The 25,896-nt window shown below is 52.4% G+C and overlaps 12 protein-coding genes across 12 annotated transcripts; 8 read left to right on the top strand and 4 right to left on the bottom strand.

Annotated features, from left to right (window-relative positions):
• Positions 1-24: 24 nt before the first annotated feature.
• On the bottom strand, positions 25-1,544 carry BD324DRAFT_648311 (hypothetical protein; the record flags this gene model as incomplete). Its single annotated transcript, XM_022017820.1, has 2 exons — positions 25-1,368; positions 1,416-1,544. 2 exons carry the CDS (start codon positions 1,542-1,544, stop codon positions 25-27), a joined length of 1,473 nt encoding a protein of 490 aa, XP_021873463.1.
• Positions 1,545-1,662: 118 nt separating this feature from the next.
• BD324DRAFT_614576 (hypothetical protein) lies at positions 1,663-2,402 on the top strand. The gene has a single exon (XM_022014616.1). The coding sequence runs from the start codon at positions 2,013-2,015 to the stop codon at positions 2,334-2,336; it is 324 nt and encodes a 107-aa protein (XP_021873462.1). The 5' UTR covers positions 1,663-2,012; the 3' UTR covers positions 2,337-2,402.
• A 1,675-nt stretch (positions 2,403-4,077) lies between these two features.
• Positions 4,078-5,020, top strand: BD324DRAFT_614566 (CybS-domain-containing protein). Its single transcript, XM_022014615.1, has 5 exons — positions 4,078-4,290; positions 4,345-4,437; positions 4,495-4,643; positions 4,692-4,878; positions 4,920-5,020. The coding sequence occupies exons 1-5, from the start codon at positions 4,224-4,226 to the stop codon at positions 4,955-4,957; spliced, it is 534 nt and encodes a 177-aa protein (XP_021873461.1). The 5' UTR covers positions 4,078-4,223; the 3' UTR covers positions 4,958-5,020.
• Positions 5,021-5,242: 222 nt separating this feature from the next.
• Positions 5,243-7,038, bottom strand: BD324DRAFT_614563 (hypothetical protein). The gene is made up of 5 exons (XM_022014614.1): positions 6,653-7,038; positions 6,530-6,603; positions 6,350-6,490; positions 6,188-6,310; positions 5,243-6,150 (listed from the first exon to the last, which is right to left on the bottom strand). The coding sequence occupies exons 1-5, from the start codon at positions 6,996-6,998 to the stop codon at positions 5,311-5,313; spliced, it is 1,524 nt and encodes a 507-aa protein (XP_021873460.1). The 5' UTR covers positions 6,999-7,038; the 3' UTR covers positions 5,243-5,310.
• Positions 7,039-7,206: 168 nt separating this feature from the next.
• On the top strand, positions 7,207-9,207 carry BD324DRAFT_614559 (DNA polymerase alpha/epsilon subunit B-domain-containing protein). Its single transcript, XM_022014613.1, has 10 exons — positions 7,207-7,470; positions 7,519-7,640; positions 7,679-7,823; positions 7,865-8,029; positions 8,078-8,208; positions 8,253-8,342; positions 8,388-8,626; positions 8,665-8,792; positions 8,838-8,939; positions 8,986-9,207. The coding sequence occupies exons 1-10, from the start codon at positions 7,260-7,262 to the stop codon at positions 9,153-9,155; spliced, it is 1,503 nt and encodes a 500-aa protein (XP_021873459.1). The 5' UTR covers positions 7,207-7,259; the 3' UTR covers positions 9,156-9,207.
• Positions 9,208-9,345: 138 nt separating this feature from the next.
• On the top strand, positions 9,346-13,542 carry BD324DRAFT_678783 (hypothetical protein). Its single transcript, XM_022019013.1, has 11 exons — positions 9,346-9,837; positions 9,880-10,094; positions 10,141-10,873; positions 10,912-11,194; positions 11,231-11,579; positions 11,614-11,846; positions 11,884-12,205; positions 12,260-12,434; positions 12,486-12,546; positions 12,591-12,786; positions 12,830-13,542. The coding sequence occupies exons 1-11, from the start codon at positions 9,446-9,448 to the stop codon at positions 13,351-13,353; spliced, it is 3,483 nt and encodes a 1,160-aa protein (XP_021873458.1). The 5' UTR covers positions 9,346-9,445; the 3' UTR covers positions 13,354-13,542.
• Positions 13,543-13,576: 34 nt separating this feature from the next.
• BD324DRAFT_614554 (nucleoside transporter-domain-containing protein) lies at positions 13,577-15,290 on the top strand. Its single transcript, XM_022014612.1, has 6 exons — positions 13,577-13,829; positions 13,885-14,024; positions 14,069-14,647; positions 14,692-14,797; positions 14,838-15,048; positions 15,090-15,290. Exons 1-6 carry the CDS (start codon positions 13,622-13,624, stop codon positions 15,274-15,276), a joined length of 1,431 nt encoding a protein of 476 aa, XP_021873457.1. The 5' UTR covers positions 13,577-13,621; the 3' UTR covers positions 15,277-15,290.
• Positions 15,291-16,280, bottom strand: BD324DRAFT_614552 (hypothetical protein). The gene is made up of 4 exons (XM_022014611.1): positions 16,216-16,280; positions 15,907-16,167; positions 15,689-15,847; positions 15,291-15,633 (listed from the first exon to the last, which is right to left on the bottom strand). Exons 1-4 carry the CDS (start codon positions 16,219-16,221, stop codon positions 15,358-15,360), a joined length of 702 nt encoding a protein of 233 aa, XP_021873456.1. The 5' UTR covers positions 16,222-16,280; the 3' UTR covers positions 15,291-15,357.
• Positions 16,281-16,429: 149 nt separating this feature from the next.
• Positions 16,430-19,202, top strand: BD324DRAFT_614549 (hypothetical protein). Its single transcript, XM_022014610.1, has 7 exons — positions 16,430-16,699; positions 16,756-16,766; positions 16,832-16,837; positions 16,878-17,062; positions 17,101-18,854; positions 18,903-19,010; positions 19,062-19,202. The coding sequence occupies exons 1-7, from the start codon at positions 16,643-16,645 to the stop codon at positions 19,167-19,169; spliced, it is 2,229 nt and encodes a 742-aa protein (XP_021873455.1). The 5' UTR covers positions 16,430-16,642; the 3' UTR covers positions 19,170-19,202.
• A 732-nt stretch (positions 19,203-19,934) lies between these two features.
• On the top strand, positions 19,935-21,541 carry BD324DRAFT_226097 (hypothetical protein). Its single transcript, XM_022012225.1, has 2 exons — positions 19,935-20,859; positions 20,902-21,541. Exons 1-2 carry the CDS (start codon positions 20,197-20,199, stop codon positions 21,424-21,426), a joined length of 1,188 nt encoding a protein of 395 aa, XP_021873454.1. The 5' UTR covers positions 19,935-20,196; the 3' UTR covers positions 21,427-21,541.
• On the top strand, positions 21,542-22,325 carry BD324DRAFT_226098 (hypothetical protein). Its single transcript, XM_022012226.1, has 2 exons — positions 21,542-22,141; positions 22,199-22,325. The coding sequence occupies exons 1-2, from the start codon at positions 21,656-21,658 to the stop codon at positions 22,229-22,231; spliced, it is 519 nt and encodes a 172-aa protein (XP_021873453.1). The 5' UTR covers positions 21,542-21,655; the 3' UTR covers positions 22,232-22,325.
• On the bottom strand, positions 22,296-23,719 carry BD324DRAFT_640883 (hypothetical protein; the record flags this gene model as incomplete). The annotated part of the gene is made up of 8 exons (XM_022017381.1): positions 22,296-22,409; positions 22,452-22,601; positions 22,670-22,924; positions 22,975-23,103; positions 23,161-23,393; positions 23,449-23,471; positions 23,535-23,629; positions 23,681-23,719. 8 exons carry the CDS (start codon positions 23,717-23,719, stop codon positions 22,296-22,298), a joined length of 1,038 nt encoding a protein of 345 aa, XP_021873452.1.
• Positions 23,720-25,896: the final 2,177 nt, after the last annotated feature.

Below are 25,896 nucleotides of genomic sequence, written 5' to 3'. Positions count from 1 at the left end.
GGGCATCTGCGATATGCGACATCTCTACGCCGCGGCGAGAGACTCAAACAGGTTGACCCCTCTTTCACTGTGGTTATACCCTGTGCAGACGTCCGCTGACTCGTTGTACCTCACAGTCCATCTCCACTTGCCACCACGTCCCTTCCATCCTGAAGGCGTGTGCCTCACATCCGTACGCGGGGCTCTCGCGTTCGATGCTACAAGCCCGGCCGGGATGCCACCGCTGCCATCGAAAGAAAGCGCGAATGCCCTTCTTTCCGTGACTCCCCACAACCTTCCACCCTCTCCCTGCAGCGCGTAGACGGGGGAGCCCTTGCCGCCTGGTGTGAAGATTGACCACCCAGCTTTGGGTTGGCGAATGTCAAACAGTGAGACTGTACCGTGGCGTGAGCCTCCGCCGGCAATGTGATTCTCGGCAAAATATGTCGCGCAGTACATGGCGCTTGCGTCCGCCCATTGCCAGGGGTCTGCAAATTCCATCTGGGGTGAAATGTCAGGAGAGCGGAGATCATGTATGCGCAGGTGCGAGTCGTACCAGGCGGAAAGAAGCAGCGACGGGTGATGGACTGAAGGTTTAGAGGGGAAGGTCAAGCAGTATGGTGATGACCGGGATGGTTTGTCTGGTCCAAGCAGCTTGCGCGGAGTGTTCACTACCCCAGTGGGGCTCATCGGATAGATGAGTATGCCACCATGCACTCCGACCATGATTGAGGGATCTAACGAGGCATGGGATGTTGCAACTAGACTTGACCAAGCTCTGGCAGAAGTGGGTAGTGAAAAGGCCTCTAGTGGGCCTCGAGGAGAGGTTGGGGAGAAAATTGACACGACTCCGGCAGACGTCGATGTGAGCATCAAATCACCTTTGGAAGATGCAGAAAGAGTGTGAACATTCGCTCCGTCTGCATGTCTCCACCTGGTCCCTGGCCGGAGCCCAGAGTTCTCATAGGTGTAAGTCTGCAAGGTCCCGTCGAATTGAGCCACAGTAAATGCAGATCCGTCATCGACGAGGGGCGCGACTCCGATAATGTCTGCTCCACTTCCTGTGCCTTTACTCGCAATCAGATGCTCTTTCGCTCGTCCCACCACTTTTCCTCCACTTGTAGGCCAATCATGAAGAGGGTGCACGAGTAGTTTCCCGCCAACGCCGAGCAACAACATGGAAGGGGTCAGTGTCAATGTTGGAATCACCGGGGATTGCCATGTCGGGCCAATCTGCAAAGCATGCCATTGTCGGGCTTTGAGATTTTGAAGAATGGTCAGGTTCCGGCGGACGAGGTCATAGGGCTTCCAACTGTCCTGTTGAGGGCATAATGTGACGTGGTTCTGGGCATGGCGCACCAAATACTGTGGCAATCCCAGGGTGATGACCTGATGGATGGGAGACGATCAGCGGCGGTAAAGACGGCACAACCCACTCGTTCTCGCAGCTGACGATTGACTTGTTGCAATCGCAGCAGCTCTTCAAGATCTAGGTACCTCAGTAAGTGACTCAGGACATCATCTGGGAGGGTTTGGAGATGTTGACCTGTGTCATCTGTGATCATGGTCGCGAGGACAATTCAGTGAATTGACTCCTTACGAAGGTGAGGCAAGCCGAAGATTTTGCTTCCGTCAGCCAACCTTTTATAACGTCATTTCACCTTTTATCACTCTCCCTTCGGTTCCCGACTTCAATCATACATTCTATGATCGATTCGAGAGTTTCATGATCAATCCAGAGGGTTCGAAGAAAGTATCGGTGTGGGGATGAGTAAAGCAGAGGTAGAGGCCTCCACTCTGCCAGAACCTCTCGGTGTTCCATTCCGTTTATATCGAGTTGTCGTTATATAATCAGTTGATCCGTCCGGTTTCTTAATCGGATAACATACCAAGGTTGCACTTCAATCCTTCCGAATTGAATCGACAAACGTTCCCCTTTGCTTTCCTACCGGAACTTTCGTCTTCTCCCGGGACGGCCCGTAAGCACTCAGCTCCTTCCTCGAACGCTCCTGCGGATACACAGCAGTTCATCGATGGACAAGGCTCAAAGGGACAATCACCCTGTGAAATCTCAATTGTTGTCTATGACATTGTCCATAGAGAGTCTACGCGCAAGCAAGATCCTTTTGGAGCAAGAGCATACAATCCTCAGGGGCATGGTGAAGAGTGCCAGTGCCAAGCGGACGGGGACAAGCGTCAATGATGTCGATTCTCATGACAATTCTACCACTTTTCAAAAGCTCCTGGACGCCGCCAACACTCGAGCAGCTGAACAAGCCGCTAAGGGAAGGGAAGAGTACCAGGCCAGGACAATGGAGCATCAGGCCCAAGCTCTTCTGATTTTGATGCATGCATAATGACTGATTTTGAGAAAATTCAATCATCATGATAGAGCCAAAGGGAAAAAGATGCATCGATCTCGCTTGACATGGAATACCTCCACATACCATTATGGACCGGTCCACAGTCTCTGTCACTGGTTATTGGTCCGTCAGCTTCGCCAAGACTGTCCACGGCCTGGACAGAGGTCTCATCTGTCCCTTGTGACAAAACCCAACTTAACGATGCGTCTTAGGAAACTTTGAGCTGCTTGAGCCGATTGGCCAAGAGTATCCAGAATCTGACTTGATGGCCGGTAGCTTCTCGAGATTCTACCTACGAATCTGTGTTTCAGTGAGCGAAGCCTGGTCATTGGGCTGGAGGCCATGTTTTGAACGTTCTAAGATCCCGCGGAACCGGCCAGAGAAGGTCATCTGAGTACAGTAGAGTGGCAAAAGCACTTCATTGCGATCCGGCGACGAAGACCTCACAGATGACACTTAGGGACAGAGGCTGGGGGAACCGGTGATGGCGGATTTGTTTAAGATGACCCGACCAGTCTTTCACTTCAGCCATAAACACAGTTACGAGATGGCCACTGGGTTTCGACCCATGTAGCGCATGAGATCTGCGATTTAAATGCATAACACTGGTCTTCCGATCTCGACGATACAGAGACTCGAAGTCGAGAATCGGGCCGAGGGAGCTGACATGCCGACTAGCACCAGCAGGCAGACGGGACAATCAGACATCCAACACACAACGACTGAGGCTCCCCGGGATGATGCGGAATCACGCAGAGCAGGTTGCCTATTCTCAGACAGTTTCATCCGCAATCTCACGTAAAATTCCCTGTTTAGCCAGTCGTGGATGTCCCGCAGTGAAATCTTCCGTGCGGGATCTCGAATGCTTCAAATCCTCTAAGTCCCACGCCTGAGTGGTCAGCTAGTGGCAAGTATGGATCCCCGGTTCAGATCTTGAAGCTCTCAGTCTATGATCTTCAAACACCCTATATATACGCTCAATTTCCATGCTTACATCAACAGTAACATCTAGTCTAGTGCGACGGTTTCTACAGCCGATTCACAGGATAGCTCATCCTTGCTCGTATAATGGCTAGTATGCGACCTTGTCACGGTCGAGATCAGAGTTCAATTCTCTGGCAAGGAGCTTCTTTTTGTGTTTTTGGTTTCTGAAGGCTCCCGGGGCTTCAATAGAGCTTCTTTTTGTGCCTTTGTGCTTTTGGTTTCTCTAGGGTTCCCGGGCTCCAATAGATGCCAGGAAGCGATGGAATGAGACAGGGGCCGTGCTGAGTGAGGCTTTTCGGGTCTCACCCCATTTTTTGACAGTTCCCGTCTTACCGATCTCATACCTGGCCTGCTTCACTCTCGTTCAGATCTTTGACAGCTCTGAGATACCCATTGCAAGCAAAAAACACTGTCCGCTAGGCCTGTTGACGTCAAAAGTGGTATATTCCTGTACTAGTTGCCCTTTCGTGCCACATTAACGTCAACGAAGATCTGTTCTCTTGCATTTCTACGGAGCTTGCCTCATGCAGCGCGGAGCTCCCTTCTTAGTTCTTGAGCTCTGGTCTGCCATGTGTCGAAGCCAGTCAGAGTGACTGCGTTTCGATGATTCCACAAAACAGATGCCATCCAGAAATCTATAGCCCACTGGTTTGTATGTCACAAGCAGAAAAAAAACAAAGTGCCACATTCGATGTCCCCTCGCCGCCCCCCAAAATGGTGGCTCGCTGTTTCCCGTAATCTCCCGGTGTATCCCATCCGACTGCCTATAGAAAGCACCTCGATCCAATCCCAGGCTATCCCATCTATTACTTTGGGAAGACAAAACTTGTGACATTTCGACTTGGATTCTCCATCGAGTCTCTGGACACATCGATACTGGTCCGCCTGGCGTTGAAGATGTCACTTCTCAGGCAAACTCCTGCAACGCTGCGAACTGGGCTAGGGTCTAGATCATTGCACACAAGTCAGTTGATCGATCTCGAGACGAATGATACAATGGCTGATCTCATCAACACAGGTCGTGTGTTGTCCATCAGAGTATCAGCACCTCGTCGCGATGCTACTGTCTCTGCAAATGAGACTGGAGGGTTCAAGTATGTAGCTGGCGGACGTGAGTTTCATCGATCAATGGTGGTATGTTTGCTAATCATCTTAACTCCTCACGCAGCCGTCCTCAAGGGCACAGTGAACGATGCCAACACCTTCCCCGAGCCATCCAAGACCCATGGATCATATCACTGGGCATTTGAGCGCACTCTATCAGCTGCACTCATTCCCATCCTCGGAGGTGCTGTCGTCACTAGTGGGACCGCTCATGTGAGTCTAGACTTGTCCTCTCACATGTATCGCTGACCGATCTACCAGCCAATCCTTGACGCTGTCCTCGCCCTTTCTCTCGTCGTTCACTCTCATATCGGATTCGACGCTTCCATCACCGATTATTTCCATCCGAGAAAATGGCCAGTGGTTGGTCCAATCATGACCTGGTTATTGCGATTAGCAACTGGAGGTGTTGTCTGGGGTTTATACGAGTTCAACACAAATGACATTGGTAGGTGTCCTCGCAGTCTTAGCTAGCTGACTCTGGGATAGGTCTCACTGAGCTGGTCAGACGCCTGTGGACGGCTTAGTATGCTCCACAATCAATCGTTTGGGCCTAACAGCAAGTAGCATGATGTATGATTATTGTTGGATTGATGACATGGAGATACATGGGAATATGACGCTACAGGTCGGATTACGATGGCTCCCTCGCCGAATTCCTCGTGCTACCTTCTCTCTTGTCGATCAAAGACCTCGGGATCGTTTCGCCCACAGATCCTCAGGCTCAGCACCAGTAGCCAGCTCTCCGAGAACGGTACGAGGACCCGAGCGGCTAAACGTATCTTGCCCAATGTTCTTTGTGGGTGATCCAGCTGACTTGGAGGGCGATGCTCCGCTACACGGTCTATCAGAATAATGCCCAGAGTAACTGAATCGCGACTCACGGCCTCTCCTCAATCGATCTTGTCCTCTTGAATCCCCTGGCACTGCCGAATCCTTGATAATCGCCCGTTGGGATTCCCTCGTTGCCTTCCAAACCTAGAGCCGCTGCCCGCGCCGTCATTTGGCCCGTAGTTCGGGCCGAGAGGGATGCCACACCCCCAGAAGGGATACGAGGTGACTCGGCTCGAGGTGGGCCAGGCAGTGGCGGTCGAACACCTTGGGCAGCCAGAGCGGATGAAATGGCGAGAGCTCGAGCAGATTTTCCGGCTGAGGAATTACTCTGGGGGCGAGGCATCGGCATGCGCATTGGCTTTGGTTCCATGCCGCCCCTTTCGCTAACTGCAGCGGCACGGTTCCCAAGGCCTGAATCGCGAGGGCCTAGATGTCGCCCATTCTCCAATTTCTGCGCAGGATCCGACACTGACCTCGTAAACTCTCCTCGCGCAGCCAAATTCGGTGGCGGGAGATCTGGGCGATGGCGGTGCTGATATGCAGGAGCTGATGTTGCTGGGTTCTGAGGACCTTGTGCCACGTTCTGACGTGTATTGGCTTGAAGTCTGTCCTGATAGAATAGCTCGTCTTGCTCGTCGAGAAATTCGGCGTCAAAGCTTTCGTCCATGAAGACATCCTCGCCTAGCTCTTGAATCTCTTTGAGAGGAGTATCCGGCGCTTGAGGTGTGTCTGGTCGTAACTCTCGGACAGAGTGAGCTTGCTGAGGTGCAGGCGGACGGGAGACGTTGGGCATATGGCTTGGGATGGCTGTGGGGCGTGAAGGCCCAGGAGCATCTGGTTCTACGAATTCGGGTCGTCGCTCGAGATCCCTGGGGTTGAATTTGACCTGGACAGGTTAGTCACAGTACGCACATGATTCTCACCTGAGGAACCTTCATGCGCACGACCTCACTCGTATAACTCTTATCATAAAGGCACAATCCGAGTACATTGCCAAAGGTTTTGAGTGCCCTCTTCGTAGCATCTGTCACAGCCTCCTTTTTGGCCTGCGAGTGAGATTTGTGTGACTGGCCTGGTAAACTCACCTTGTCCAGGGCTGCTGCTTTGCTGCGCTGGTTCTCGCCTTGTCCACAGCCCACATCCTCGTGCCAGCATCCATCAGCCAAGGTGATGCGGACGATAGCTGTGACGTTGACCGATGCACGACCTTCCTTATTGACATCGATCTGAGGGTGTAAGCTCTCGGGGATTTACCGCAAGCTTACGAAATCTGTAGTGAGCGAGCTGATGGTTGAGGACCAGCCATTGAATCCGAAGACTTCATTCGCGAGATTGATGACTGGGACATACGTCAATCCAGGGCGAAAACACATTCACGCTAAACCCACCTTTCCACCCTTCGATATAGCTCAGTTTCGGTCCCCCAGAAGGTCCAGGTCGCTGAGTCACGTACTCTGGCCCAAGCTTTCGAGCGAGCCTGACTTGAAGAGCTGCCACCCTCTCCTCTGACCATTTTGTAAATCCTCCCATACCAGAGACTTGACTCGACATGCCATGCCCCATCATCCAGCTCGAGTCTCCATCATTCATGGTCGTGTTGACCGGTGTTTGAAACGGCTGCGGCGGCTGCGGTGGATGGCCTGCCCTGTAGACTGACTGGGGCCATGGAGATATAGGAGGTGCCATGTATGGCTTCTTCTCGTGTGCTTCGATGAGATGGGTCGAGAGACTCATGGTCCACAGTTGATATTGTCCATGATTGAAAACAAATCTGTGACTGCCCTGAAAAAGCATTCGCGACGGGGGTTGACTGGGATCGAGATTAGAAAACTGAGTTTTCCTAATGTCATTAGGTTTCAAAATCCTAATCAGATGACAACGCCACGTGCCAATCGAATTGAAATGTTCATGTCGCGTCTCTGTGATCACTGGGCAGTTCCATGCCATCTATCTGTGTTCTACGGACAACAGTTACGAAGGACGATACTTGTCAATATGGCCAGTCGATTGGAGGAGCCGGAGAATGAACCGACTCAACGGCCATCGACTTCTTATTCCAACCTCGCCGAACTCTCTGCCCCATTCCACATTGATCCAGCTCAACGATCCTACAGACATCAATATTCCAATATCTACTTTGTCCGACTCGTCGAGCTTCGTCCAATAGTCGAGAGGAACGCTCAGGCGAGATGGGGTGGCGTCAGAGGTGAGTCAAAATCTTCTCGGAGAGATTTGTTGAAGTCTATCTCATTAGGGAAACCTCCGCTGTTGCCTCGTATCCTGAACCTGCAGAAGGGTCAGTTATGTTATATTGTCGGTACTGTCTACTTGGAGATGCCTCTCAAGCCAAACGTTCTTGAGGACATGGCGAGAGACGTGAGTGACGATCTGACATGTACGCACTGACCAGTCAGCACTGGATAGCACCTCCGGCACCTCGAGCCAAATTCTTCTCAGGTCAAGATGCCGTTCACTTGGAGGACGAGAGTGGTCGAGTGAGACTGGTCGGAGAAGTGATACGCAGAGAGAGGGATAGGGAGAACGGTGGACTGGTGACCGGTGAGCGCTGAGATCTGTGAACTCGGCTCAATATTCATCAGGCATCATCATGGCGGCTCTGGGAATGGAGACCTCGGCGGGAGACTTTGAAGTTATCGATTTGTGCTTTGCTGGACTTCCGGAGCTGTACACACCTCAGGCAGGGCCGTCAAATGGCGGTTCACATACAAAAGGCAAGAGCAAGGCTGATGCGAACGGGCAAGGTGGTCAGTGCACATTCAACAACGAAGGAGTTGTAATTCACGAACTTCTAGATACCGATCACAGGAACGAGACTTGGATCGCTATCGTCTCCGGCTTGTCAGTGGGATCTCAGGAAGCTCCCGCGGATCTCAAGTCACAGCTGCTCGTCGAGTGGCTATTGGGCGAAGATGGCGGTCCTTTGGTAAGCAGCACAGCAAGGTTCTTCACCGGCTAACACAAATCCAGGATGGCGAGGCCGGGGATCGTATAGCCAGGTTGATTCTGGCGGGCAATTCGTTGAGTCAGCCTATCCGAGGAGAGGACGACAAGAAGCCAGTGCGTCGTGCTCCTGATCCTGTACACTTACTAATCTTTCTCCAGAAACGCTTCAACTCGACAGCTAAACCCCTCTACACGAATCATCCCACCAAAACTCTCAGCGTTCTCCTCAATGATCTCTTATCCTCCTCATTACCCGTCACGATGGTGCCAGGGCCCTCTGATCCAGCTGGAGCGACCTTGCCGCAGCAACCACTACCAAAGGTCATGTTCGGTGGTAAGAAAGCGGGAGGATTAGATTGCACCACGAACCCGACATGGCTTGAAATCGGTGGTCGGAGGTGAGCTTGGCCCTCGGGGATCCCGCTGACTCTTCAAGTCTGCTAGTGACTGGTGGACAGACTCTTGACGATATCTACAAATATGTCCCTAGCGAAGGCAGGTTAGGAATGGCACAGAGGACGCTTGAATGGCGTCATGTTGCTCCGACAGCTCCAGATACCCTCTGTGCGTTTATCCTGTATCCTGGTATCGTGATCTGACCCTAGCCAGGGGTCTATCCCTTCCCTGATGCCGATCCGTTCATCATCCACAAACGTCCCGAGCTGTATATAATCGGCAATCAGCCAGAATTCCAGACGACTGTAGTTGGAGGTGAGCTCTTGCTGGGGTGGTTATTATGGCTCATGGGTTCTATTAGACGATTCTCCAACGCGTATTATCCTCGTTCCTAGCTTTGCAAAGACTGGACAAATAGTCGTATGCTGTCTGGAGACGCTGGAGACCAAGACCATCGGATTCGAGGTGCCAGACTGGGAGGGAGAGACCAAGACAAACGGGGATTTGGAGGTCGATGTCAAGATGGAGTGATGGCAGCAAGGCGACATAAACATAGCATACATTGCATTATACTAGTCTCGGCGAGGTGTTGCGGTGATTGTCGCGTGCCCTGGTCCAAACCACTCCTCAGGGCAAACCCACCTGGCCATATCATGAGGCATCTGCGGCGTGCCAACTTCGAGCGGGTTTTCGTGCCAAAATCCCGTCGAGTTGTTACTTTCTTCTTCATCCACTACTATCACCAGTCTACAACCCTGTATCTTGCTACGAGCGTCTGGCCTGCAGCGAGCTCACGGAAAGACCTAGAGAGGCATCTCAGCATGGCAGATCCGCCTCTGAGGGCACCGCCGTCTGGGAACCCTGGCCACAGTCAGGAGGCAATTCTGAGCGTAGTCCCACCTATTCCTCGTAATGCCTCATCCAGCGGTGCTCCCGTACCGGACGAAAACACGCCAGCTATCCCTTCACAGACAGATGTGGAGATGATTGACTCGCCGATTGCTCTAGGCGCACTTGCAGCCGCTGTCCTGGCCTCCACCGAGCTCGATGTCGATGAAGGCGATACGAGCCTAGATTTCGGATTTCAGTCCACTTCCTGGCCAAATGGTCACGACTCTCATGCGTCACCGACCACGCGAGGTGCCCAGAACCTCCATGAGACCTCTAATAGTCATCCTGGATCAAGCGGTCGATTTGAAATTCCTTCGTCCTCGTGAGCAATTTCTCCCCCTTACTTCTTGCTGAATCTGTCCAGTGCAACTGCCCAGGGACGACCACCCTACACACCTCCCTCCAGCGTGGAATATCCTGATGGTGCCATGTTGAACCCTCACAGGGGTAGCATGGACGTTCAGCCAACATTTGGAAATCTTCCCTCAGGATCCCTCTATCGACCCGCGTACTTGCCTCACGATATCGACCCTAGAATAGACCAACGAAGCGTTTGGATGGGCATAGAGAAGAAGACTTGTGAGCTTTCATGTTACTTACACTCCAGGGCTAAGCATCTATCTAGCCAAAGCTGTCTATTTCCTTCCCCCGACATGTCGGGGATGTAATCACCCGGCCGTAGCTCAGTTCTGCGATCGTGGCTTTCCCAAGTGCTACCGCTGTACGACCAAAGATCTTACTTGTGTCCCGGGAAGCCTCTGGGGCGTCATGAAACCCAAAGGCAAACGTCGAGCCAAGGCCGATAATGCGAGTGAAGTCAATAAGCAGATCGAAGACGGCAACAGACGATTGACAGCGGAGGAGAAGGGCAAAAGTCGGGCATCTGCTTCCTTTGACGACGACATGATGAATGGAACTTCGGATGAAGAAGAACATGGGAAACGAGTGAAGAAACGGCGGAAACTATCACTGGCAGGCGATACTCATCTAAACGGAGTGGAGAACGAAGGCTCGGTTACGAAACCAATGCGCAGGACATCGAAACCCGGTTTCCCCCTGGCGATGCGTGACGATTCGCCGCCGCAAATCGAGGATCGAGACATGATGCATCGGATTCAAGTGAACGCCGCGAAGGGACGTCTGTCAGATATGTCCGGCGCATGTCCGGTATGGGCAAACAGCAAGCGAACGCTAGAGGTAGCAGTGGAGTATCTCAGGCAACCAGTGCGCACAGACGGTGCCAGCGTGCAGGTTGGCGTAGGTGGAATAGCGCGTGGCGTCATTCTAGAGGGTGAGCCGCCAGATGACAGGACGTTTTGGCAGATGGACCAAAGTCCAGGAACAATCATCACTTCAATGTGAGCTCTCTAGATATGCGGTAGCTGAAAGACCACAGTGGGCCAGAACGACCTCTGAAACCTGCGGAAAAGCACAATCATGTGTCTACGGTGATGCCGGAGACATACGTCGCACCTCTGTCTCCTACTTTGCCGAACATCTCAGTCCCAGCATCGAGCTCTGCCGATGCACATGATCCACCGGAAATCGCTGCTCTCCTTGCGGCACAAAGAGCGAGAACACCTGTGGCTTTGTGCGTGACAACAGACTACCGTGTGGCGCCTTTCAGAGTACCTCGGCGAATGACAGTCCTCGGATGGTTCTGGGTCACGGAAGCATGGGTGAGAAGCTAGGCCTGACCACGCTGACCGGTCAAGCTGGAGCCTGTTGGAGCATTCGCGATTCCTCCGTTGGCATTCCGCTGGCGTTTCCGATTTGACTGGTGTTCGGGCCAATCGAAACCATGGTGGCTGCCTCAATCCGCGCCCTTCCAATTCCCAGCAGTGGACGATATACCGGGAGACATCTCAGCCTCCATTTCCGGAATTCAGTATAGCACGACTGTTCGTGAGGACGGAAAACAAGGCCGTCACAGTGGCAAATCCGACAGCCCGTTTGCTTCCCACTGTAGCTTCTGCGACAAGACGTCAACCCGAGTGTACTCGCTCGAAGAGCCTTTGTGTTTGAACCCAGAGTGCGCGGCCTATTGCGTTAGCTTTATAGCCAGTGAGTTGTCACTTCAAAGTCCGACTCATGTCAGAACACCTTTTGCTCGATCCCTCAAAATTGACGCCGGCTGCGTTGGAACCCTTGCCCCGGATAACACCGCTCTCTCTTGGACTGTCACTCCGCCCTCAAGAACCCTCTGCGTCCTCTCAAACTACCGGCAGACAGAACGCCGGGAGAGATTTTTGGCGAGCTTGGGTGTGCGGTGCATGTGGCTTTGCGCAAGAGAGGAAGAGATGGTTTGGATGGGAATGTGAAGCGTGCCACGTATGTTCATGAGACGCTTACGCCGCTGATCATGCAGCGTACAATACAACCTGCACGAAAGATCTACAGCGTGGAAGACTTACAATCCCCTTCACGAGCGACATACACTGGTCCTCGGCAGGAGGATGGTAATCCCTCATGGCCATTTGAATCGACGCGAGCTTGGACACTCTACAGGGACGGAGTCAAGGTGGTTAAAGTCGTCAAGCACAGTGTTGAAGCTGGTCTGGGCCAAGGCGCGGAAGTCCAGCATGCGCTCGCCTCGAAGGATGATGTCGCAGATTCCTTGTTGAAGCAATTGCAAACTCAGGGTCAATCGGAAATACCTCTCAGGAGGCACTCGTACCCGGATCAGCGAGGTGAGTGACTTTGAATGCACACCACTACATGACACCGTGCTAAACAAGTCGTAGTCGTTGACAAAGTCGTGTCTCCATTCTACACTTTTCTCTGCGGGTCTGAAGCACCTGTCATCGATTCCATCCCAGCTGGAAAGCATACAAAATGGAAGAAATGTCCCGAGCTCTGCCTCAGTGCTGCGGATCTGCTGAACGATATGGCTGGAAGAATGTTTCCCGGGGACAGAGAGTGAGCTTACATTCTGACCTCCTCCATAGACTGACCGCTCACGCTTTCAAGAAGATTCAATTCATTGCTTATCGTTGCTGTTCCGCCTCAGCTTCCCGTATCACTTCAGCCTGTGAGTTCTCGCATGCGACATGCGCCTGACATGGATCGTCTCAGCGTATTACCATTGCGCCACAGAGCCTTTTCGCCATCTTGTATCTTGGTTCAGACGGCTTACTAAAGATTGCCAGTCGCGTCGATGGCAAGCGGGGCAAGAATGGATCCCTGACCGCGCTGCATGGAGATGTCATTGGAATCAGAACTGGATCTGATCCGATCGAAGTGATCCCTTCCATGGACGGCTTTGGATTCCGTAAGCGACAAAAGATTGTGTTGCTTAGGCTGACCTGTTGCAGTATTGATCGGGCGTCAAGTGTATCGCAAGGACGACAATGATGAGCCTCCTCCACCCGTCCTGGTCAAGGGATGGCACCCTATTCCTGGATGGAAATCTCGCGTGACCTCGTCGCCGAGGCTAACGAAGCCTACAAAGATACCTCAGGTCGCCCCATTGACCGACTGGTATATCGGATCCAGGCCTTTAAGCAAAGATCAGCCTCTGAGAGTCAGAGCGCCGTTGAGAAAGCGAGAAGTGAATCGGGAAACGACCGGCGATCAGGATATGGAGTCTGCATCTACCGCCGACGTCAATGTCGATGCTGTCACTGGTGTTCAGAGTTCCTCCGAATACACTGGTCGAGAGATTGTGAAAACTCCGCCGCCCCCTGAACTTACTCGACCTCCGCCTATAAGTCCGATGGGCAAGAAGAAGAAGCTCGACAAGGAGGGCAAGGTCGAGAAAGAGGTCGTCAAGGTCGACAAAAAGCCGAAGGGCAGGGGTGGTGGCAAGAGAAAGAGCGATGCTGCGTCCTCGAAATAAGGGCAGTTCAGATCTCTTCACGTCGTATACCTGGAAGAATATCCCATCATAGTACCTGCATATCCATCTTGACATCACTGTAGCAATACACACCGTGTCATATCCTCTACTTCATGGGCTGACAGCTCGTCACCGCTGGAGGCCAGGCTTCGCCTGTATTGAACGCCTGAACATTTTGGTTCCGTTGGTCATGTGAACTTGTTCATATATATCTTGCTGGACTGCCTGTCCTTGCTTGAAGGCTCTTCGCGTCAATGACTGATACAATATGGCATGGTTAGACAGCATCAGGAATGCTGTATCACCGTCGGCTGAGCCGATAAATGCCCCGGATGAAGGATACGAGGTGATTCGTGGAGAAGAAGGGGACGAGCTGGTCCACTCGACGGAAGCTCTTCGGCCCATTCCGACCACTTCGAAGGGCGTACATGTCGCCTTCTGGACGCTGGGGGCGGGCATCTTGCTCAGTTGGAGTGGTGCGTGTCAGAATGAGATCTCAACACGCTAGTGCTCATTGACTTTCCTCTACAGCCCTGATATGCTCATTCCCGCTGATGAGTCTCTTCTTCCAAGAGGGATCGACTCGGACCAACCTTGCGAGCTATCTCGGTACATTGTACTGCTTTGGTAATTTCGTCTGCCTAGGGTTGGCGAGAAACAACCACAGCGCGGTAAGTGCTCTCTTCGTAGGCGCGTTGTACTGACTCATACGCAGACCTCGCTCAACAACAGACAGTGGTTCTCTCTCAGCCTCCTCATGACTGCGTGCGTCTTCGCTCTGCCCGCCATATGTTTCATTCCTTTCAACTTTAACGATCCATTCGTGCCGGCGTTCCAACTCTTTATCATCACCGTGTCCTTGTCTGTAGCCACCGGGATCCTTCAATCCACCGTCTTTGCCCTCGCATCTCTCTGGGGCTCAAACTCCGTCCTCGCGGTGATGTCTGGTCAAGGAGGTGTGGCGGTCCTGGTATCAGGTTTTCAGCTCGTCGTGTCCATCTTGGCAGCCTTTGGCCCTGGATCTCGGGACGAAGGCAGCGTAGGCGATCCATCGAGATCAGCGACTGTCGGCGTTTGGCTCTTGGTGTTTGCAGGTACTCTCGGTTGCATGGTTGCGCATCGATATCTCTTCCGACATCCAGACTGCCATCTCGTCCTCGCCCCGTTACTAGCACGAGAAGATGGTACCGAGACCCAGGCAAAGGGTTTCTTCGGCGATCAAACATCCAGGTCAGTCTTTCAGAAGAATATCCGCCTGGAAGTTGCAGTAGCTCTCGTCTTTATCATCACCTTGGTAGGTCCTGCTGTTCCTTATCACTTGACTGATTCTTTTTTAAGGCTGTCTTCCCGCCCGTCACCAGCACAATCACATCGGTGCGGTCTCCTCCACCTATGTTGCTACAAGCCTCTGTTTTCATACCGCTGCATTTCTTCATTTTTAATGGTGAGTTCTGCCGTAGAGACACTGTCCCTGAAAGAGCCAGTCGGAGATTATATCGGTCGAACATACCTCCCCGTCATCCCAAGATTAATGATCACGGATCCAAGCAAAATCCTCTGGCTCTCCATGAGCCGAGTGGTGTACCTGGCTCTCTTTGCTTGGTGCAATGTCAGCCCGGGGAATGGACGAGCCCCATTGATCAATTCAGACATGGCTTTCTTCGCCATTCTGCTCAGTTGCGGCCTGACAAATGGGTTTGTTGCAGATGAGAAGCGTATTGCTGACCCTCTTTCAGGTGGATCTCATCCCTCAGTATGATCGTCGCCTCGTCACCCGCGCTGAATCCCCGTATAACGGATGCCGAGAAAGATGTCGCTGGGAATCTGGCCGCCTTCAGTCTTGTAGGGGGACTATTAGGAGGCAGTCTATTGAGCTTTGTAGTCAATTGGGCAATCCGAGGTGACCCGTTCAGCTCGGGATAGAGCTTCAATGTATCTATACTGTATCCATGTGATGATTATATAGTGCAGGTTGTGAGTTTATGCGTTGATTTGTGGCGGGGTTTATTCCATATGGTCTTCCTTCTCTTCGCCAACCCCTTCCTCGTGTCCCGCTCCCCACTCCGCTTCATGTACGAATTCCTGACTGACCATCGCCTCTTCCATTCCGTCCATACCCTCCTGCTCACCTCCGGCATCACCATATGAAGTTCTGTAAGTCGAATACTGTGCCAAGGCAGGATGCGGAGTATCCGCCAGGGTGGACATGACATCGTACGCTATTTCAGTCAGACGTTCCGATGGATTAGGTTGGAATCGCGAGTCTGGCTCTTCAATGATCTGAGGGCGGATTCGCCCTGTCAGACTTGCGCGTCCTCCCTTTTCAGCTACTCACACAGTACAGCTCGACAGGTTTCGTGGGTGCCAAATTACATATCTGTAATACTTCCGCTTTGACCAATCCATGCCGTTGAACATCCTTTGCGAGTCTAGCCACGCCATCTGGGTCCTGTCGCGAAGTCGCATTGAAGTCGGAGCATAGATATCGTATCACCTGGTCACGTCTCAGTCCCTGTCCTATCGTACACCGTGCGACCAGAATGGATGACTCGCCTGATCCTGAACCCAGATCAGATCCGAGCTCGAGCCTCTCCTCGATGCCACTTCCTCTGCTTTTGTCTGCTCTTCCGACTGATCCCTGACCTTGTGTGCCTTCCTATCTGACTGCAACTTGATCGCTGCTCTCGCCTTGCCTTTCGCCCTCTCTGTATAGCTCGCTATGTCCGCCTGAAGTTGATCATTGTCTTCCTTGAGCGATAGGAAGTGAGTCAGAACCTCGTAGTTGGAGAGGTGTTGTGGGGGGTTGGTAGAGATCTGAGGACACTCAGCGAAGACAATGCTATCTCAGAGCTAGCCACGGACCTTCATACTGCTATATCTGTCCTATCATCATGTTGCAAAAGTTCAAGTCTGATTTTATAGCTACAGAATCACTTCAGCTGCAATCGTTATATAGCTTAAGCTTAGCCAAATATTCTGATCACGTGACAAGCTGGTCCAAAAAGATTTGCTTCCGGTTTCCCCTCCACTCGTCGCGACTTTCAACGCGCCGCGTAGAACCGCGACGACGACCGCAATTTCGTTTTCGACCTGCCCTAGGGAGTGTCTTTTTGAGGATCTTTGCTCTGAGAGGTTTACTGATTGAGCTCAAGTGTGTAGTCTGGAGTAGAATTTGGGAAGGGACAGCTGGAAGAGGCTCTGTTTGTCCGCTCGCCTGCTTCGTTGCTCCGCCTGTCGCTGCCTACACACTGCAGACCTCGTCATCGAGGCATATACATCTTGGTCTAACATGGGAAAAAAGCCAGTCGTCGCAGGGACTGAGAATGGTCCAAATACCATCTATAAGGTGAGTCTGAGATCATATGGAGACATGATCAGAATGCTGATGACCATCATGTTCAGGCAACATACAGGTGAGAAAAAATGAACTAGACAGCTCGACGTAAAGCTAATGATCTCGATTCTTCGTCATTCTCAGTGGAGTGTGAGTCACCTCTAGATTGAGCCTTGCTGACCTCTCTTAGACCGGTCTACGAGATGCTATGTCGGACCGTCGCAGTCATGAGACGGCGCTCTGATGCATATCTCAATGCGACTCAGATCCTCAAGGTCGCAGGGTTTGACAAGCCACAGCGCACAAGGGTCCTCGAGCGAGAAGTTCAAAAGGGAGAGCACGAAAAGGTCCAGGGAGGATATGGAAAATACCAAGGTGCGCGACACGTTGGCTCTGCCCGCTAATGTCACAAGGCACCTGGATCCCCATCGAGCGTGGATTGGCTCTTGCGAAGCAATACGGTGTGGAGGACCTGCTCAGACCGATCATCGACTACGTCCCGACCTCGGTTTCTCCACCACCCGCACCAAAACACGTTGTCGCCCCGCCGACCAAGACGAAAAAGGACAAAGAGGGCAAAGGCAAAGATGGTACGCCACTCAAGACTGGACCCATGTCAGCAGCCGCGCTTCAAGCACAAGCCCAATTGGCAGCTCAACGTAATGCCAGTGGACAGAAAAAGCGCATCGACTCGACCCCGGATGATACCACGATGCGCTCAGCAGAGGATAGCTTGACAAACTCACCAGAAGATGATGACTCATCCTCAGACACACCGAGTCCTGTCGCTTCGCCCCGTGGCGAAGAAATGGAAGTAGACGGCGTCCTAAATGGCATTCCAGCGAGTCTGAGAAAACGAAACGCTACGATCATGCTGGAAGAAGACGATCAGTATGCTCAACTACAACGCGCTCGAGGTCAAAGTGCCGTCCACACACCCCATCATTCACCACGCGCGCTTGGACCCGGATTACCCATGGAACCAATGGGTCCAGACCAATACGCCGACATCATCTTGACCTACTTCGTCTCTGAAACCACCCAGATCCCCCCAATCCTCGTCGCTCCGCCACCTGATTTCGATCCCAATGCGCCCATCGACGAGGACGGTCACACGGCTCTGCATTGGGCGTGTGCCATGGGTCGTGTCAGAGTTGTCAAATTGCTTTTGACCGCCGGAGCGTCCATCTTCACGGGCAACAATGCAGAGCAGACTCCTCTTATGCGGAGTGTCATGTTTGGCAACAATTACGACGTGCGCAAGTTTCCAGAACTATACGAATTGCTTCACCGATCCACTCTCAACATTGACAAGCATAATCGGACAGTCTTTCACCACATTGCCAACCTTGCGTTGACCAAAGGCAAGACTCATGCTGCTCGATACTATATGGAGACCATCCTGTCGCGATTATCGGACTACCCCCAGGAGCTGGCTGATGTGATCAACTTTCAAGACGAAGACGGCGAGACTGCTCTGACTCTTGCAGCAAGGGCTCGGAGTCGGCGACTTGTCAAAGCCCTCTTGGACCACGGAGCGGATCCCAAAATCAAGAATCGCGATTTCAAGTCAGCGGAGGATTACATACTTGAGGATGAACGTTTCCGATCGTCTCCTGTCCAGGCCGGTGGCTCTCGGGGATCTCTCAGTGGAACTCTTGGCGACCGTGGAGGCGTACCCCAGCTCTTCAATTCGGATGCAGCGCGCATGGCTGGCGGTTCATGTCTTGCAGACATTACGGCGCACATGCAGAGCCTGGCGCGATCGTTCGATCTGGAGCTGCAGAGCAAGGAGCGGGATATTCTTCAGGCCAAGGCTTTGTTGACAAATATCCACGCCGAAGTGACGGAAGCGAGTCGTGTTGTCAAATCTCTAGCCGATCAGACTGGACCGATGAACGAGGCACGGCAGGAGCTGGGGGGTCTGGAAGCCATGCTTAAGGCCAAGTTGTCTACAGCCCTGAGAGGCGGTTGGGAAATGTGGAATGCAGGTCAAGAAGGTCGAGAAGCGCGGCATAGCGGCGGCGGGATCGATGGAGAGTCGTATAACGATCTAGACGAACTTGTGAACAATGGAGGGGATGAGGATACCTTGACGTGGTCAGTGCAGGAGAAGAGGAAGAGGAGGGAAGAATTAGTGGATCGGTATACAAAGGCCTTGGCAGAGGTGAGCAAGTCTGAGTCTCGACGACGACTTGCGAGCTGACAATTCCAGTCTGGAACTGGTGACAAGATTGAGAAATATCGACGTCTCATCGCAGCTGGATGTGGAGGCTCTCTGGCGCCGAAAGACGTTGACAACGTCATGACACAATTGTTGGAGGTGAGCAATGATCTCTTGGACCCTTTCGTTGCGAGCTGACTGATCATTTAGACGCTTGAGAATGAGACTACTTTGGACGCGGGATTGAGATCTCGAGCTAATCAATTGGGGAATGGACAGACACAGGCTACTCTTGGCAATGTCCAGTGGATGCCGTAGAACGGATTCATGGTATACCTTTCTCTAGCACAATCTTTTTCTTTGTATTCTTGAGATGTGAAGAGTATTTCAGCCACGAAAGCCCATCTCCTGTGATCTTGAGCGCTTGACAGCGTCCAGAGTCGTGCATCCAGGAGACGTTTGGTCAGGCTGTACTGGTTGAATGGCGCCGCCGAGAGACATGTGATGGATGAATAATGGGCCGCATCGAACGTCAAATTTCGGCCATCTCGACTTCTTCGGTCAGGGTTGACTGATCGATTATGCAACGAGGGACCCCGGGAGACAGACCGGGGATCTTTGGAGGCCTCCCGATGGTGAGAGCGGTAACAGAGAGCATGAGAGTGTGTGACACGATGGGAAGACTGGCTAGATCATATCGGACAGGACAACGAACGTTGTCGATCAGGCCGCGGCGACGAGACTGGACTACCGAAAAACTCTCGAGCCAAGATGATTTTCATTACGTCCAATCGTGTCGAAGACGATGGAGCTCTTCTTGACGTCTTGACAGCGGTTACCGAATCTTTCCATGCTCCAAACTAAGCCCAACACCCACACGAGGAAAATGCCGCGAAGGTCCACTCCCCCGGCAATTTTCTCTAGCTACAGATTCGCCCTGCCCTCGAGGAGCCATTAGGGGACATCGTCAACGTCACGCACGATCTTCTCACCAAGCAATGTTAATGCATCTTCAGCAGCCTCTATGGCCTCGCAGAGCATCATGCGACCTTCGCTGAACTCACGCCTCTGCCGTCACGTCTCACCTTGTGAGTCTCTCACGCGACTGATCACCTGATCAAATCCCGAGGCCTCTAGCTTGTGTGTCTCGATTCACTCGCTCTAATCCAGACCACCAGCCTTGGCTGGCCATTTTCCAAGACATGTTTACAAGCTTTTGGAAGCGGACTTTTTGTGATCCCAGAGGAACAAGGAATTGGCTGACCTGACCAATCCATCCTACTCATACTGACTCTTCCAAGGCGGCGGCGGCGTCTCCTTTCTCGGCCGAGGTCCCAAGCATATCATGACGTCCATCGCTATACCCTCGGGATTTGCTCAGCCTGCACCCTCTGCCAGTATCTTCTCACCTAGAGTCGCTTCGCCTCCTCCGGGTCCCGGACCAGGATCAAGGGCAATACCAGCGCATCAAGCCTTTCCATCGTCATCTTCGACCGTCGTCTCTGCAGCGTCTACAGCTCCTCCTATCACTCATCCATTCCCGACGCTTGAGAGCCTCAAAGCGAGCTCTGGGAATCTCGAACATCAAAGTGATGCTGAGAAGATCGCCTGGGCGCAAGATGTCTATCGAGTGGTAGAGAGACAAACACGACCCGTTCACTTGTCTACATCTAGCGAGACTCCTAAACCACGAAAGGTGTCTGGATCATTGACAGTACTTCTGAATCTCGCTCTACCCATCATCATCTCCTCAACGAGTCATTCAGATCGAGAAATCTCTGCCTTGGCATCTTATCTCAAAGGCATCTTCTCGTCCACGGGTTTGTGCCCAGACTACCTGCCCCGAGATCCGAGACAAGCCTTCAAAGAGTTTGAGTCTGCCGCCCGAGGAGGAGAGACTCGAGGTTGGTTCATGCTAGGGAGGGACTACGAAAGTGTCGGGGATGAAGGGAGGGCTAGAGATTGTTTGGATCGGGGTGTCAAGAAGGGTGATACAGAGTGTAACTATGTGAGTTTGAAGATGACCGTTCACCGAAGCTGACACCTCAAGCGAATGGGAATGGCTCACTTGCTCGGTCAACTTGGATTTCCCCCCAACCCCTCTTTGGCGATTCCGTATTTGATCCAAGCAGCGGAAGGCAGTACGGTTGATGTACCTCACCCAGCCTACGTCTACGGTATGCTCCTCGCGGGAGATTTTGAGCTTCCCCCTTCCCTCCCACCGATACCGGAGGAATTACTTGGCCCTTCTGCCGACGTTCGAGGCATGATGGCGAGAGAGAATATTGACAAGGCTGCATACTTGTGCCACCCACCTGCTCAGTACAAGTGTGGACTGTCTTACGAGCACGCGACCCTCGGATGCCCATACGACCCTCTGATGTCGGTCCAATGGTACTCGCTCGCTAGTCAGGGCGGGGAGGTTGAAGCTGACATGGCGTTGAGCAAGTGGTTCTTGTGTGGAGCCGAAGGGAATTTTGGCAAGAATGAGGATTTGGCGAGAACGTTTGCGGAGAAAGCAGCGAGGAGAGGTCATCCAAATGGTTGTTTCGCTATGGGTTACTATTTTGAGTAAGTGGGATGGATAACCGAGAGGCTCGCTGACTGGTTCCAAGGCTTGGTATTGGCGGGAGAAAAGATATGGATCAAGCTAGGAAATGGTACACGAGGGTGAGCCGGCCATGTGATCGCCTGTTGATTCCCCCCAGGCTGCGAAACTAGACAACAGCGATGCCATCGCTCGCCTTGCAGCTCTATCTGCACCTAGACCTGCGACCTTTTCCTTGGCGGATCATCAAGCCAAAATGAACGATACATTGATACGCACTCGTACGATTGCAAGGATAAAGTCAGAACGATCTGGTCAAGGTCAGACTCTAGCCAGGAGGCACGAGGACGAAGAACGAGTGTGGATGGATACACAGAGAGCTGCGAGACTCCCACATCGACATGGTCATCGCGACTCGTATGCTCAGAATGGATTCGCTTCGAGTCCAACACCGCGAGTGGGCGAGGTCATGTCGCCCGGCATGGCTTTTCCAGCACGAATGGGAGGTGGGAATTCTACACCGTCTCGTCGACCAATCCCATATCATGCTTTCACGGCTGCCAGCGGAGATAGTACCTTGTCGGGATCGACTTATTCATTCCCCAGTTCGAGAGGTCTGTCCCTCAAGGATGAACCAGCGTGGTTGGGGATCCCATCTGGTGCTTCAAGAGAGACGCCAGTGAAGGAGGAGAAACATCGGCAATGGGACACTGGTCCTCAGACATTCGCCGAGATGGGCTTTGTGAGTAAGCCTGTGGAGGATGAAGGGTGTGTGGTAATGTAAATGGCTCGAAGCTAGATAGATGTTTGTGTGGTTGAAGTCTTGGTTTGACCTGTGATGTATACATCCGATCACCTGCACACAACATGGTGCATCTTGACACATCGCCATAGGCTCAAAACGGTGCCACCTCAATGATCAATTTACCCGTGGTTCCTCTCGAGGTGATGTCGACCTGAGCCTGAGCAACAGCCTCTGCAGTCAAAGGGTATGTCTTGTGAATATATGCCTAGATAGCATGAGCCAGTCGATTCTCGGGGGCAGACCTTACCTTCACAGCTCCTTTCGAGTAGAGCTCAAAAATGTGACCCGCAAAGTCGTTGAACTCTTCAGGAGTTTCCAACATGGCATTCATCTGCGGTCTCGTGATTTTCAGAGCCTTGGGACTGAGTTTGAGAGGTGAGAATGAAGGAGGAGGTCCCTGAGGAGACCGGGAAGAATTCAGTGATCTGACCATCTGGGGACAAATCTTGATGATGTGCGACTGACCGACGCATTTCCAAACAGGGCGATAGTTCCCAGTCTCCGAACGAGTAAAAAGTTCTCCTCAAAAGTATCTTTACCGATCCCATCGTAGATGACTTGACACCCAAGTCCATTCGTCAGCTCCATGGTCTTTTTGACCGTCTCTTCAGAAGACAACGTCGACAAGAGGACGTTCTGCGCTCCGTTTTCTTTGGCGAGCTTTGCTTTCTCCTCTGTGGACGTCTGAGCAATGATGTTGGCCCCGATATGAGCGCACATCTAGCCCGCAAGCGCGTCAGAAACGAGCGTCGTCCAGTCTCTACGCTCACCTGACAGAGGACTGTGCCTACACCTCCTGATGCTGCTCGAATGAAGACCCAATCGCCTTTCTTGACTTTGTAAGACTCAGTGACGAGTCCCCAGGATGTGAAAGAGGTAGTCGCGAGAGCCACTCCATCCTGAACGGCTTTGTTCAACCTCCAGAGCTTTCACCCTCTCTTTCCCTGTCGACCTACCTTTGGATCAACATTCTCAGGCAACGCAACGACTTTACTGAGCGGTACTGTCATGTATTCTGCGAAGGATGGTCCCTGGAGAGTCAGGACTCGGGTACCGACCTTCAACGGTGGAAGGTTCGAAGGATAGTGATCCGGCTGAGTGTAGGACGTCGGGAGGGTGACCAGGGTTCCGATGGCATCTTGTCCGACGATATAGGGTGTAGGTTTGGGATACAGGCCAGTTCGGAAATCTGACCAAAGCCATCAGCGATGTGGACAGATTTTCAGCAAAGAGTATAGACTTGCAAGTATCAATGAAGTTGACTCCGCTATACGCGCATGATGGATCAGTCCCCACTCGTTGATCTGCGACGTGGTCCTTCATCGCTCACGTATAGTGCACCTTGATCAAAACTTCGTTATCTTTCGGCTCCGGGACTGGAATCTCGACCAGCTTGTTTACTTCAGGTCCACCAGTGTGATCGACCTAGGAGACAAGCATCAGCTGTATGGCTATCGCTGGCTCACTGGCGCCTACCTGGATGGCCTTCATGGTCTTTGGGATTTGACCTGTCATATTCAGATACCGTCTTCCGCTTTTGCCAGGATATTGCCAGAGCGCTCTGTAGGATCGTTGAGTGTGTGAGAGGGTCGTAAGGAGGGACCTTGTCAGCATGCAAGTGTGGATGCTGGAGGATCTGGCTGTAGTCAAGTCAGCAAGCCGAATTCGAGTGATCGAGGAGATGATGCAATCCCGCACGAATTCTATAGTTCGGGGGCCGCAGACCATGTTGAAAATCGCGGCATTGACCGCATGGCCTCGGCGAAGTGCCCAGGGGACCTAGATGCATGGTAAGTAGGATGTACAATAGTGCTACAACGGAGCTGAGTCGCTTCCCATCGCTTTCCTCCAAGCCTCACTAGACCTTCTTCGTTGGCTTCCCGCTTACACTCAAGACTGTCCTCCATTGAATGACAGGCGGCAACTTGACGCCAAAATCCATGATCATTGGGGGATGTACATACGTTCTTCTCTGCTTCGCAATGTACATCATGGACCACGCTTGGTTGATCGCTTGCCAGACGACTTCGTTATTGATACCCAGTTCAACGATATTAGAATAAAATCCGAGCAGACGTCCCATGAGTTGATCGAGCTGAGCGGGCGGAAGACAGCGGAGATGTTCCACGATTTCGCCACGCGAGGTATCGGCCGAATGAGGCACTTGCAGCAGATGGCGTAAGGGCGATTGATCTGGATAATGTAGAGCAAGGAGGATCAGAGAGAATGAATTGGGGTCAGGGATGTAGATGGGGACGAGTTCCAGCTGTCGTGTGGCGTATGCCTCTGGACCGATCTTTGGAGGCCGAGGTGGGACAGGCGAAGTACACGGTTCAGGGAGGACAAACATGGGATGGGAAGAAGACGAATCTGGTTTCGGTTCCTCGGTCGCCATGACGATAGTCGAGGAGGATGAGGCGGAGGATGATCGAGTGATTGAAGAGTCTTTGACAGGAGTTTGAACCGATTGATTCGTATTTCTCTCTTCAGACGTAGGGACGAGACGTGATTTGAGATCCATAAGGTGTTGACGGGCAATGGAAGGTTGATTCCTGTCTAGGTTATCGACCGACTCTCCTCGGCATGACTGAGCCTCAAGAGCGAGCTTGTTGAACGAGGCGCACTGAGATGACACCACCAATTTTCTGAGATGTGCTGTCAGCATCTCATCTTTCATGCCACTGGAGCCAACTCACTTGACTGGGAAGAAAGATCCCAAACTTCCTGAGCATCCCTTTCGCCTGATGACGAGACAGGCATCAGGACCCCAATGAAAGCATTTCTGCTTCATGGTCTCATTTAATCCTCCGTAGGGGATACTCTCGCCAATCCAAAATGGCAGTGTATCGAACATGTCGTCGACTCGTCGCATGGGTCCATCAGGTGTCGTGTAGATGGGCGAATGGATCCTCTGAGCCGGCGTTCGAAGGCTCGCATCGGCCTCGACGAAATGAGGCAGAAGGGAGTAAATGGTCTGAAAGTATGGTGAAACACGTTGGATGACATAGTCGATAGGCTGAAGAGCCACAAGTGTCAGCTCATGTCACGCTGAAATCGTCTAGAACGCTCACTACGGAACAATCTCCTTGCTCATCGTGGAGCACGGGAGGTATCATGGGTCTTTTGAGAATAGGCGGTAATTGGATAGGGATTCGACCGACTGGACGAGCTTTCGAAGGGTACGAAGCGGCTGATTTGGCTGACGAAGCGTTGACATGTAGAGGACGAACGGGTATAGGTCCCAATTTTCTCATCGACAGTGCTAAGGCAGGATGTTGAGCAGCAGAGACGAGTCTGAGTCGAAGTGTAGGTTTCCGACCTGTCAATTTGATCTCCTGAGCTGCGTTTTTGCCGCCGCCTATGTCGGCTTGGAGACCCTTCTTCAGGCCTTGCCCCGCATTGGCGCGATGTTTTGCTCGCTGAATGGACGTTGAACGATGTTTGACACGACTGTTGGTGGAGTGTTTCCGAGCGTACGGCTTGTCAAGACCTAGTCTTCGAGGTGCTCGACCGACACCTCCCAGACGTGGTTTAGGCGATGAAGCCGAGGCGAAGAGGGTGGTGTTCTCCTTGTCAGCGACAAAGGTTTGTTGACGGAGAGGAGTTGAAGGCATTTCGAAGGCCGACATGGCGGAGAAGTGGTGGTGGCGAGGGGATGAGAGTGAGGCTATCATCATTGTCAATATCTTGGG

The sequence above is a fragment of the Kockovaella imperatae genome (assembly GCF_002102565.1).
Source record: "Kockovaella imperatae strain NRRL Y-17943 chromosome Unknown BD324scaffold_2, whole genome shotgun sequence".
Taxonomy (NCBI): Eukaryota; Fungi; Basidiomycota; class Tremellomycetes; order Tremellales; family Cuniculitremaceae; genus Kockovaella; species Kockovaella imperatae.
The sequence above is the reverse complement of the archived record's forward strand: the minus strand, read 5'-3'. Positions and strand labels throughout refer to the sequence as shown.